The sequence below is a fragment of the Rhincodon typus genome, chromosome 6 (assembly GCF_021869965.1).
Source record: "Rhincodon typus isolate 14 chromosome 6, sRhiTyp1.1, whole genome shotgun sequence".
Taxonomy (NCBI): domain Eukaryota; kingdom Metazoa; phylum Chordata; class Chondrichthyes; order Orectolobiformes; family Rhincodontidae; genus Rhincodon; species Rhincodon typus.
The window spans coordinates 37,605,267-37,619,024 of record NC_063337.1 but is presented as its reverse complement, the minus strand read 5'-3'; the positions used below and the strand labels follow the sequence as shown (position 1 = coordinate 37,619,024).

General features: G+C 37.5%; 1 protein-coding gene across 3 annotated transcripts in view; it reads left to right on the top strand.

The window, feature by feature from the left end:
• LOC109920797 (fibroblast growth factor 9) overlaps positions 1-11,250 on the top strand; it is a 310,515-nt gene extending 299,265 nt beyond the window's left edge. For all 3 annotated transcript variants that reach the window (XM_048597613.1, XM_048597614.1, XM_048597615.1), the window contains exon 4: positions 7,941-11,250. In XM_048597613.1, the coding sequence (XP_048453570.1) occupies positions 7,941-8,186 (246 nt within the window). In that variant the 3' untranslated portion in view covers positions 8,187-11,250. The remainder of the gene's footprint in view (positions 1-7,940) is intronic.
• The last annotated feature ends 2,508 nt before the right edge of the window (positions 11,251-13,758 follow it).

Sequence of the window (13,758 nt, the reverse complement as noted above, 5' to 3'; positions counted from 1 at the left end):
TTAGTATTATTTAAGTATTATTTCCCAATTCCTAACTGAAAGTGTAATTGTTTCCCGATGAAATATAAATGCTTTCAAATTTAACCTGTCCATTTGAATTGAACAGAAAATTAAAAGCTACAGGGGAGTAAAGTATAAGGAAAGTTGTCGCAGTTGCAGAGTCATAGAGATATACAGCATGGAAACAGACCCTTTGGTCCAACTCATTCATGCTGACCAGATATCCTAAATAAATCTAATCCCATTTGCCAGCATTTGGCCCATATCCTTCTAAACCCTTCCTATCCATATACCCATTTAGATGCCTTTTAAATGTTATATTTGTACCAGCCTCCACCACTTCCTCTGGCAGCTCCTTCCATACGCGCACCACCCTCTGCATGGAAAAGTTGTCCTTTAGGACCCTTTTAAATCTTTCCCCTCTCACCTTAAACCTCTGCCCTCTAGTTTTGGACTCCTCTACCCTGGGGAAAAGACCTTGGCTATTCAGCCTATTTATGCTCCTCATAGTTTTATAAGGCTTGGCAGAAGTTTGTAATATCTGCAGATGCAGATGGGTTCCAGACTGTTGAATACATCTTTGAATTGCAACTGTTTCTTATTTGTATCATGTATTTATTTACCCGTAGAGATTGGAATTACCCAATTTCTTCACTTGGCAAATTTTCATTTATAGTCTAGTTTATAACTAGTTATGGAGAGTTAGTTATGTTTTTATTTGCAGTGACTCTGTACATTACAAGATAATAAATTATTTTAAACTCCTGCGGCAGCATGAGTGAGTATTAGAAAGGGAGGCATCCAGGTGGTGCAAAGTGTGAGTGGGATGATGAATGGTGGTAGAAAAATGAAACAGCAGATTGAAAAGTCAATCTTTTCTATTGAGTGGGTAATCTAAGTTCTTTTTAATGCGTGCAAACACTCCGTGACTTATGAGAGGATCTGCTATTGTTGAGTCTTTTGTTTGCAAAACATACATCTAGTTTTGGATTTAGCTATAGAAAACTTAGTATTCTGTTCATTAGCAGACAAAATATAATCAATTTTACCCAAAATATTGACCTGTTGTTGCAGGTATCCCAATGGGTGAGGGAATCTGGGAAACATGGTGGGTCTGTACATTAGCACATGATCTTTTAAAATAACTTTTTTTTGTTGAAATTGGGTAATGGATTTTGTTCATGTTCACTTTCACAATATGGGTTATTTTCTCTCTGGATGAGTACGCATGCTTTTAAGTGGGGTTTACATTGTAGGAATGATTGGTTGAAGACAGTGGTTTGTTTGCCCCAGGGGCGTTGCTATTTAGAGCCTTCCGCTGTGTAATACTGCATCTAATCTGTGTGCATTACTATAATGCATGATCAAATGAAGCAGATCACATCCTGAAACCCCACTAAATAAATGCCACCTTCTGGAATCTTAAACACATTACATCAAAAGCATGAATTACAAATAAAATAAAACAGGTTCCTGTTGCTGCTTGCAGTACAGATTTTTCATTAACAGAACAACATTAACAGTAATGAAAAGCCAAATAGATTAGTGCTCTTAGTACAGAGCAACATTTTACTGATTGAATGCATGCCAGTACTTTTTATGGTAATATATTTGCAATAGCACATACGCACAGACATGAATTACATTTTCAAATGTTTCTTTTTAATATAATGACATTCAAAACATAACAAAATTGCCATAAATTGCACTTTGGAAGTAACAAACATCACTGTAACTCTAGCATAAATACACGAGCATGTACAGAAATTGACACCAAGTCATTTTCAAACACAAGACTATTTTGAAACAATGAAAACATTTAATACATAAATATTGAATTAAAAAATAAACTTTATTACATTATACTGACCAATATTATAATAAGTACACACACTGTATGGCTTCGATGGACCCACATTTGCGAACTCATTTCTGTTAACTGATCTCAACTGTAATTGCATTTTGGTGCTGAAATTACCATTGGGATCCAAAACAAAATCGGCTAGAATTGCCTGATTGCTGTTTAGTCAACTCCCACCAGAATATATGTGTGAGTGAATGTTTGGGGGGGACTATATTTGAATTTGACTATAATACTTTGAGTTGAATAACCCATTGAGAAACACTTTTGAGATTGAAATCACTCATGAAAATAGACATTTGGGTGAGGTACTGCACAATGACTATCACCCACACAGTAGCCGTGTGTGGAAGGTTTGAGTTATAAGGAAAGGCTGGATAGGCTGGGACTTCTTTCACTGGAGCATAGGAGGTTGAGAGGTGACCTGATAGAAGTTTATAAAATAATGAGAGGCATAGATAGAGTTGATGGTAGTTGTCTTTTCCCTAACATGGGGAATTTCAAGACTAGGGGCACATTTTTAAGGTGAGAGGAGAGAGATTTAAAAAAGGCATGAGGCAAATTCTTTACACAGAGGTTGGTTTGTGTGTGGAATGAACTTCCTGATGAAGGTGGATGCCGGTACAATTACCACATCTAAAAGACATTTGAATGGATATGTGAATGGGAGTGGTTTGGGGGGATATAGACCAGGAGCAGGCAGATGGGACTTGTTTAGTTTGGGATTATGTTCGGCATGGACTGGTTGGACGGAATGGTTTGCTTCCATGCTGGATGACTTTATGACGCTATGTCACAGAATCGATTGAATCTATACTTGATCACTAAAACAAAGAATATTGTGGACCAATGATGTAATTGACAGTATGAAGTGCTAAAACATTAAAATCAATCTCATTACTTCATCCAGGTATAAGTTGTGAATTAACTTCTCTGCAGGAAAACACCATAGAAACTAATTAGGTGACCTTTTACTGGCTGATGTCCTGTAGTTTCTCACTTTTGTGATGGATTTTCAGATATAATAAGCCAATTAAAACACGCATTTTCTCTTTCCATCTGTTTTTTTTGGTGTGTTTTGTTTCCACAAACAAGCATGCATGTGTACATTATGAGAATAAATTAGTTCATATTCACTTGGAACGTTTTCTTCCAATACTGAAATCCAGCAGATTGTGTTTCCATAAAAACTGAGATGTGTATTTCCAGCGAGAATTTCTTCCATGCCACTTGTCATGTGATTCAGTTCCCTGCAGAGAGTACAAAAACTTGATTTAAATTAGTCTCATGTTTCCTGTGGAGCTACAAGCAAGCACACAGCACTTGACCTCTGTTTTACAATGAAGCAAAAAAACAAATCAGTTAATCAAGAACAAACCTCTCCAGGGATATGATGAGATAGCAATGAATGAATGAATAAGCTGAGAAAAAGCTACACATTACATGACCTAACTGAGCTAATAAGACATTTCTCTTCAGAACAAGCAGGGTATAGTTATGAGCATTGATTTGGATTCATGTATTTTGGGGGAATGTACTATAGCATTAGTTAGAAGAATTTCAGATGTTACTTTTAGAATGTCTTGCTCAGTCACATATATGTAGAGACAGAGTGTATTTGGGTCTTCATATTTTGCTCATCCATAAAATTCTTACATGGAACCAATATATGAAGATCTAGGTGGTGTGTGGAACCTGCCAACCTGCACATCTAGACTACTATTTCCTCAATGACTGTAAAGTTTTCATCTCCATTATTCAATCTGGAGGTTCATTCCATCTATGAGTCATTCTTTGTGCTGAATAACTACTTGACATCAATTTGCCTTATTCTAATTTGAACCTACATAGTCTTTGTCTTACTCTCATTATCTAATGTAGTATTCCAGATGTATCCTTTTTTGCATTTTTGTACCTCTGTAAGATATCTTATCTAAAATTTGTAAATCCAAAATTTTCTTGGTCTGTGCTCTTCCTCAGTAGTTCAGATTTGTGGTTTTCAAATATTCTTTGTAATTGAGGTTCTACAAAGTGTCGGCTGTTCTATTTAACATACATTGCTTTGCAGTATTAAAAGTATAATAGTTGTCAAATCTGTAAATGTTAGATCCATAACCAAATGCACAGGCCTAAAATGAACACTTTACTGTGACATATTTGGCATAATTTTTTCAGCTCAATTTTCTCCCTTTCCTTAAAACAATGATTCTTTCTAGGGGTGAAGTTCCACCGACACCAGATGCCATCTAGATCTTCATGCAGCCAGCTAAATGTGTGAAATTGAACCTGGGGAGGCTGATCATCAAGCTTGAATTCTCATGAATATCCGTTTTGACTTAAGTAGAGCCAGCAATGCTCGGAAAACTGGCCTAAATGTGATTTACACTGTTTGGCTGGATGTCACTGATAGATGAGTGGGCAAATTCCCACATCCTCTGGAATTAAGGGCTATAGAATTATTGGGAAATCTCTGGACCAATACACCATCCTGTCTCTGTTCCAAATTCATATATATGTAACTTGCATGAGTGTGTATCTTAGTAGATTTTTCCTCTTCCAAGCATTGGACTGCTGTGATCAATTAAGGCACTCTACAGTTTACTCAGCTGAGACCAACCAACTCAGCACTGGTTATTGAGTCAGGCCATATTTTATAGTTCAGTTTTATACGAAGCACAGAATTGATCTGTGAATCTATGGGCTGCTATATTTTGAGTTAATTTTATATTACTTATTACTTACCAGTAATGCTAATTTTCACTATCTGTGGCTTGAAACATGTCATTCCAACACAAAGCATTAGCTTCCATCATCCCTGCTATTGTTTGCTTTTGAGAAATGAAATTCGGCAAGAAATGTGGCAAAGAGTCCCAAGCAAGAGGTTAAGTGTGATGTAACTGGCTTGCAAAAAATATTTACTGCCTATAAATCTAGTTGAACAAAGCACATTTAGCTATGTATTTTAAAGATAACTGATTCAGGAATATCTTTTTATCAAAAAATAGCAACTATGTTCTGATACACATTCATTTCTTTACAGCAAATAAAAAACATCTATTCGTAACTATAGCATGTCTGTTTAACAAGCTGAGTTGTGCCTTGCTGCTTTGATGTTTTCCTACATGTCCTCTGTTGTTTGGGGATTTCCTACTGTCAAACCCCAGTCTAAATCTCATCTATAATCAAATTCTAATTGTTACGCACCTCTAATAATTCCTTACCATCAGTAACACAATCAATGAACCCACTTTTATTTAATAAAAGCTCTCAAGTAGCAGTTGTGAAATTAACATCAATTGGCTCCATAAACTAGTATTTCCGTCTCTTCTTGTCAGCTCCTAAATTACAAAGCTGAAGAATCATGATTAAATTGCTAAAAGTTGGGAAATGGGATTCCAACTGTGACACCTATATTACAAATATGAGTCTGAGGTGCTGATAGGTCTGAGAGGTGAGGTTCTGAACATTTCATTGTGCTATTCGCTGTGAAACATCAATTAATAACAGCAGCCTTCTGTATAATACACCTTTTTAATTCATAGCCTAAAAGCTAGTGCAAGATTTTCTGCTGAGATTAGGCCTACAAATACCAGCAAAGCCAAAGATCCTATTTCTGGTGCCAGCTATTTTAAGGGGAGGTAGGTTGTTGTCCAGCTGAGCTGCCTTCATTACAACGTGACCAGTCCATTAGGCTCATTAACAGCTTTGTTAAGGGTATTGACAGGAGACTGACAGAAACTTTTCCACTCAGCCTCCAGTTTCCTGCCTCAACAGGGGCAATTTGGTTGCCTGGAGGCAGGCAATAGAGATACATAGATCTACCTTAGCAACAGATAATTATTCTGAAGTAACATGATTAATCTCTCTTCTACAGTCGCTTGGGATCAAGGATGACTTGCTTCCCCTCAAATTGATGAGCTTTGGGATAGCTAGTAATTTCATCGTGTGACCTGTAGACTCTACCATATTGCATTATATAATGCACCTTCTAAAAATGACTGTGTTACCCTAGACCAGCAAGTGTTACACATAACACTCACATCTTGTAAACAGCACGGTCACACCCCAGAAAGAATTTAACCCAAGTGATGGGATCTTCCCTGTCAGCTGGAGAACCGGTGAAACGCCCACATTGCCTCCTTTGTGAAGGCCCTCGGTATTAAAGTAGCCAACGGTCACATTTTCCTGAAATCCCACCTCCTGAGACCTGCTGGCCAATCAGAAGCCAACAGGTCTCCCATGGGTAGCAGTGGCAATTGCTAGCAGTACACCCACCGGACACCCAAAATCAGACAGTGACCCCAGGCGACAGATGAGTGAATGTGTGATAGGATTAGGGTCATGGGGAAGGGCTCACTGAACAGCTGGCCAGTGGTATAAGAAGAAAAGGCAGTAGATGGCAGCAATGCCAAACCCACCCCCAAGGGGCCAGCTCTCTCGATCAGGCATTGAGAATTTTAACAACCTAACAATGCAAATCTCGTTCTCCCAATTCCTCAAGCAAACACAACAAAGATTTCTAGACTTTTGCTGCTCCCCATGTGATGGCTGTCCCGAGCATGTCTGTTGAATAAGTAACTACAGAGTGAATCCCTTAAGTGGGCATTAATCACAGAAGGACAACCATGAGTCTGTTCACCCCAGACTTAATTGGTGAAGAGGCAGGAAGGAAGTGGGATTCCTACCCAGCACTTTCTAGTCCAATTAAATGGTCTCCACCTCTAAACTTACATTAAATTCCAACTCTTGTAATACTTTTTCAGTTATCAACTCCTCAATATTGTAAAAAAAAGCCCATGTATATAATCTTATGTAATACAAGTAATTCATTATGTAATTCATTACAATTCAGATGCTACATTTCAATGTGTCTAAAGTATTAAAAAGTAGAGCCTGTTACACTCTTTTGTGAACTTGCAGATTTCTTATTTTAATTACTTTTCTGTTTGGGACCACTTATTAAACCTCATCCATATCAAAATAAAAATGATTGATGCTGACTCAGCTGAGAGAAGCCCAGTTTCCCTGAGGAATGCTAACAGTGTCATTGACTCTTATTAGCACAATCATGGGACCTAGTGCTTGCTTTAGAAAATTATCTGAGTCCAATATAGAATTGGACATTTTTGAGATGCCCTTGGACAGCAGGGCTGTGAGTGCAGTCACCTTTTGCCCCTGTAAAATGTGATGATAGCTAATATTACAGTAGAGATTCTGACTTTCTGCATGTGATTGAGTTACAATTTCCACCTTAGATCCAAGAAAGACAGTTCAGTGAATACAATAGGTGAATAAAGTGATGGACACTGTTGATGGATATATTCCTTTCATAATAATTGACCTTCAAGTACAAGTTATTTTGTTCAGGTATCAATTTTTCCTCGAGATAAAATATTTGTATTTATTTAATTAGCATTATATGAAATAAAAAGTTATTAATACAATTATTCTACTGCCAATATTGCCTTGACTTCTGTTTTTCATTGTGGCCAGGCTAAGCAATTTTACAATTTGCAGTATCATGTTCTCATTCAGCTTCAGCATGATCTTATAACATATGCTGCCCGGAGATAGAGAGAGAGAGATTAGCATACTTATGATGGTATCTGTCACTCCACTCTCTATGGAAAAAGGCAAGAGCAGCTGGACTATACAATTTGTAAATAAATCAAAGTAAGATAATGCATAGTGCTTCTTTAGCTTGTTCCTGTTGTCTGAAATAGTTTGAAGGTGCAGTTTTGGAGAATATATTTGAATGTAAAATGTTATAACCTTTTTCTATTTACAGATTAAGTTGTTTAGTTTGTACTTGCCTTTTGTGTGGTAACCTGACAGAATAAATTCCCCATGCAATGTAGGACCCAACAGATTTGATCACCTTTTATTTCAATAAGATGAAAATCTGGTGGGTTCTACAATGATTGAGTGATCCACATCCCCAAGACACCATCCTGGGAGTGTACTTGAATAAACTACACTAATCCATCCAGTTAATGAGCATTGATTGTAAACAATATTTGATTCAATTATTTTTAAACTTCAGCTTCAGAAATAATATTTTGATTCCAATTTTTTGCAGGAGAAATTGACTGCAGAGTGTGTTTTCCGGGAACAGTTTGAGGAAAACTGGTACAATACCTACTCATCAAATGTATATAAGCATGCGGACACTGGAAGACGGTACTTTGTCGCGTTAAATAAAGATGGAACCCCAAGGGAAGGGACTAGGACTAAAAGGCACCAAAAATTCACACATTTTTTACCGAGACCAGTGGACCCTGACAAAGTACCTGAATTATACAAGGATGTATTAAGCCAAAGTTGATGAAGACAATCCTTAAGTTTGGACCACTGAAAAGCAACCACTATATTGGTTCATGTGGTGGGTTCTAAATGATTAGCTGTGTCATCACATCAGCTCTACTGTTGCCAAACTTTGTCGCATGCATTGTGTATGGAGGCTTGGATGGGACACGCTGATTTTGTTCTGCACTTACAGTTTGTCCTCCCAGAGGTGAGCCTGTGCCCACTTGCTTGGTTGAGAAAAAAAAATGTGTAAGAGGGAGGAATATAATGAAATGCCGAGGAGAAAGTTGGCCTGATGCATGCTCCAAGATGGGACACGCTTTAAATTTTTTTGATCAGTTCTATTTCGTTGTGTATCAGCATAGCTGCCATACTTTGATTCATCAGGATACTGGCTGGTGACATGCACAAGCCCACGCTGCATTTATAATGGCATGGAGGATGCAATCGTACTTTAAAAATGATTTAAAAAAGACAATTCATCTACCAGATCAATGGTACTACCCCATAGGGCTTTAAGCAAAGACCTCTTAGTAAAAAAAAAAAGAAAAGTTAAATTTATTTATAGAAATTCCAAAGGCAACATTATATTTATTTTATATATTTATTTATTATATAGAGTTTATTTTTAATGAAATATGTACAGGCCAGATAGGCATTTCGGAAGCTTTAGGCTTTGTAAGTGTAAAAATGCCAGTGGCCGCTATGAACCTGTGGTAAGTTCATGTGAGTTAATGTAAAGGTGCATGGATATAAAAGGATTCCAGTAACCCCTCTGTTTTGAAAGTGACAATCTCTTTTGTGCCCAAATTATTGTAACACTATGAACACCACTCATTATATTGAGTATCACTCTTCTGACTGCTTGTTTTATGGCTTTCTTCCTCTTCTCCACCTTTTCCCCTCATGGATTAAAGATAAAGTTGGGTCTTCGGAAATTACCTTGTCTCTTTCATATCCAGTTCTATCAGATGCAGTCTTACGGTTCAATGTTAATACTGGGTACCTGGCTTATTCTGCATCTCAAAAGTAAGACATCCTTAACTGTTGCTGTTGTATAATTTATTACTAAAAGACTGCAATTTTAAAATGGATTTTGGTAGTAAAATATCTGGGCCTGTATTCATGGTAAAGTGTTATCAGGATCAGCGTTCCTTTTAGGTATTACAGTTACTAGGAAATTGGGAAACTCTTAAAAATGTTGAGTAATGGAATTAACTTTTTAAAAATCCGATTTCATAATAATTACTCTTAACATAGTTATACTGAAAAATGTTTTCTTTTGGATGAGAAGTGTGTGACTTTTCCATAGCCTTAGAGGGAATGCTAAAGATTCTTGTGATATTTTAGGTCTATGTATTTAACAGCCTTTCTGAATATTGGCTCTGAACAACTGCAACTCTATGGTGCATTAGTTTGAATTGTTCAAGCAACCATTTCTACTGTAGTCACTTGGTAAAAGTAACATTTAAGGGTCACAGGCAGTCACATTTTCAGTGACATGTGAAAGGAATTGCTAGATTTGTGATGCCCCTGTCCATTTGCCTGTGTTCAAATTGAGATTGGTAATGTCCTTTACCTGCAGGGATTAAAGTTGGTAGAAAGCTAACATGTCATCCATGTTAACTTGGCATTCAAATGGCAGGAACTTACAATGAAAACTGTACCATTGAAAATATTAGTTCCCAAAACCTGGGCAGAGTATAGGCACACAAACTGCAGCCCTGATTTATTTTAAATCAATATTGTCAACCAGACTTACAATCCAGGCAATGAAAAATTTAAACTGCTTTGGAAATTAGTCTAGAAAAAAGCAGCTAGGTTCCTGTTGTAATTGTTATGCGTCCTACTGCTTTGACTGCTTGTATATCTTTCAAATGATTTTTAATCATCAGGCACTTCAGATATTAAACCATTCAACAGTCCAGGAAAGATAATAGTGAGCATGATGGACAGTTCATGAACTTAGCTGTTCTGGATGAAACCCACGCCTGGGATGTTGATCTGCCAATTGTGTTGGGTCACAGTCACTATCTCATTGATATTCCACTGGAACAACAATTTGCATTTATATAGTGCCTTTAACTTAGTAAGATTTCCCCAGTTACTGAGCAGGAGAATTATCAAACCAATTTGGTTCTGATGACAGAAGAAGGTGTTTGGGCCGGTGACCAGTCGCTAAGGTAAAGAATGCATTTTAAGGAACATCTTAAAGAAAGAGAGTGAGTTGGAGAGCTGAAGAGGATTGGGGGGAAGTTCCAGAGTTTAAGTCTTTGGCAGTTGAGGTTAACTATTATGTGAGATGCTGTTGTGACATATTATACTGAATTTTAATTTTGATGTTTATTTTGCTTTGCATTTGTCTAGACACTGTTGAAAATGACGTGCTTCCTTTTTACAAGCATCCCATTTTGTTGTCCATAAAACCTTAGGGAACTTCTGTCTTGGGTCCTGCAGTTTTTGTAGATTGTGTCAGCAATATCATCCTAGCCTGTAGGGATATGGTAATTGCATTTGGCAGCAAAGGCCAGATTCCTTAACATGCCCATCCTTAGTTGCTGGCATTATCCAAAGGTCACATGGATTCCAATTTTTTTGGCCATTCCCTTTAAAAATAATAAAGGCAGGCAAATCACACATCCAGTTGCCCATCAACCCTTGATGAGCAGTCTGGCTCCAATGCACTGCACTTACAAACTGTATGATTCAGGTTTGATGGTACCAATTGAGACAACTATCATAAGGGGCTTTAACTTAATTCACCCCCTTGAAGGCAGTATAGTGAGTATATGTGGAATACTCTTAGATACCAGGCTGTGTTGATTAGTGAGAGTTTCACTGAGGAATTATAATGTTCTTTTACCTTTGGGGCTAAAGTAGTGATACAAGCTTGATGGACTAAGAGTTGTAAAGGTAATAGTGATGTATAACAAATATATTTTATTCTGATCTTTGTCAATGTATCTGCCATATCTAAGCATTCATTATATAATGCCATGGTTGATTTCCTGAAATGTGATTGGCTGCTAGGTGTGTCTTATTGCATAACAGAGCACACCTAATTAAGTATGTAATTTAATTAATAAATTAATATTGGACGATCAAGTATCATATCAGAGTAATGAAAATCTTTAAGCATCTAGGAGAGGGTGAATTATTTCAGATGACTTGTTTAGCTTGCCATAAACCCTGCTTTCCGAATACACTTGAATGCATTATGGAGGTTTCAAAGGGCATTAGACTTTAGCTTAAGTTCAGTTTGTATCTTTCTGTTTCCACCTATGTACAAACTGTATTCACATATTGTATAGGAAGAACAAGCTAATGCCTTGCATCATGTGACACTTTTGTGATATATCTTAATGTTGCTCAAGTGTGGCTGACAAAGTAGGATTAAAAGAGGGGCTAAAGCCCTCCCCTTCACATTTAGCACTGTACATCAAGTAGTACTTCATCTGAGAACCCTCAATCGCCCAAAGTAAATGGATTGGAGCACAGAGACTTTGCAACATTTCAATTGGTTAGGCCACTATTGGAATACTGCATGCAATTCTGGTTTCCCTGCTATAGGAAGGATGTTGTGAAACTTGAAATGGTTCAGAAAAGATTTACAAAGATGTTGCCAGGTTTGGAGGGTTTGAGTTATAGGGAAAGACTGAATAGGCTGGGGGTATTTTCCCTGGAGCATCGGAGGCTGACAGGTGACCTTATAGAGGTTTATAAAATCATGAGGGGCATGGATATGGTGAATTGACAAGGTTTTTTCTCTGGGATGGGGGAGTCCAAAACTAGAGGGCATAGGTTTAAGATGAGGGGGGAAAGTTTAAAAGTGACCCAAGGGACAATTTTATCACAGAGAGGGTGCTGCATGAATGGAATGAGATGCCAGAGGAAGTGGTGGAGGCTGGTACAATTACAGCATGCATGGGTATATGAATAGAAAGGGTTTACAGGGACATGGGCCGAATGCTGGTGAATGGGACTAGATTAATTTAGGATATTCTGTCAGCATGGACAAGTTGGACTGAAGGGTCTATTTCCCTGCTGTACATCTCTATGACTCTATGACTTTATGACTCTGATGAGGAGGAAAGCTTGCTACTGCTTTTGTTAATGGGTTAGACTTCATTACAACTGGACTATATTTATGCAATATTCTTTTTCAGCACTGGAAACTCTTAATTTTAAAGGCTCACTTTAAATGGTTTGGTCAAATAGTGTTGAGGTGAATGCAGGAAACATTAAACTCCTTTTCAGAATCTCATTGTGACATTCAAACTATAGTTTTAAATTTTGATTGGTTTACCAGAAAGTTGGTCAGTGTTTGACCAATTGTCCGTTTCTTCTCTTAGAAAAACTTACTATACTGCTTAGTGTCTTTCCTCTACTATCTGCTTACCAAACATGGATCCAAGTTGTGGCTAGGAACTTGCCATGTAGAAAACCACATATTCACTTCCTGATATATAGTGGCAACAGCACACTGGTGCACAACTATATTAAGTCACTGGAATGTTTACTTTCCATAATCATTGTTTTAAAATCTCACCATTTATTTTCTTGCATTCTTAAATTTATGAACCACGAATATTTTTTTGTCATGACCTCTCTCCACCAGAGGGAAAATGGAACTGATAGTATTTCCCACAAAGGCTATGAAATTAGTAGGAATCAGTCCAGCAACAACCACATATTTATTCTCAAGCTAGATAAATAACCCAAAGTGCTTCACAAAGGCATAATAATAAAAAAAAATGCTAAGGTAAAATAGGAGATATTGGGATGGGATGGTGGGAATGGAGGCAGTAAATGAAAAGCCTAGTCAAAGACATGAGCTTTATGGAATATCTTAATGGTAGCGAGAGAATGGAGAGAAGATGGGAGTTGCCAAAGGAGGAGTAATGGTAGACAGCAGAATGGCTACCAATTTTATAAAACTGGAAAAATGTGCAAAAGTCAGAGATTTAAGGAAAGTTATTAAAACATAGATAGGGAGATGTTGAAGCCATTGTGTATACAACAATGAGATTGATGGTTTTCAATTATTGTAGTATTTAGAATGTAGAAACAGGAGTTGGCTATTCAACCCATTAAACCTGCTCTGTCTTTCAATTCAGACATGGCTATCTTTCACTTCAATGTCACCTTTCCGCACCATCTCCATATGCTTTGATCAAAGAATCACAGAATTGCTACACAGTTCATTCAGCCCATTGTGACTGCAGTCCCTCTTTGAATGAGCATCATGACTTGGTGCCATTCTCCTGCCTTTCCCTGTAACCCCCTGTATATTTTTTCTATTTAAGTAATCATCCGAAGCCCTCTTGAATGTCTTTGTTAACTAACCTCTACCACACTTCTAGCTAGTGCATTCCAGACACTTTTTCCCTGTTTATTCTGTCCAGACCTCTCAAGACTTTAAGCCTTCTTTTCTCCCAATTCCTAACTCAACTTCCAATGCAGAACATTCCCAACTTCTCCAAACTATCTTCATAACAGGAGTTTCTCATCCTTGGGAATCATTCTTATAACCTCTCCTGTATTCTATCTGTGCCATTCACAACCTTCCTAAGTGTAGCACCCAGAACTGT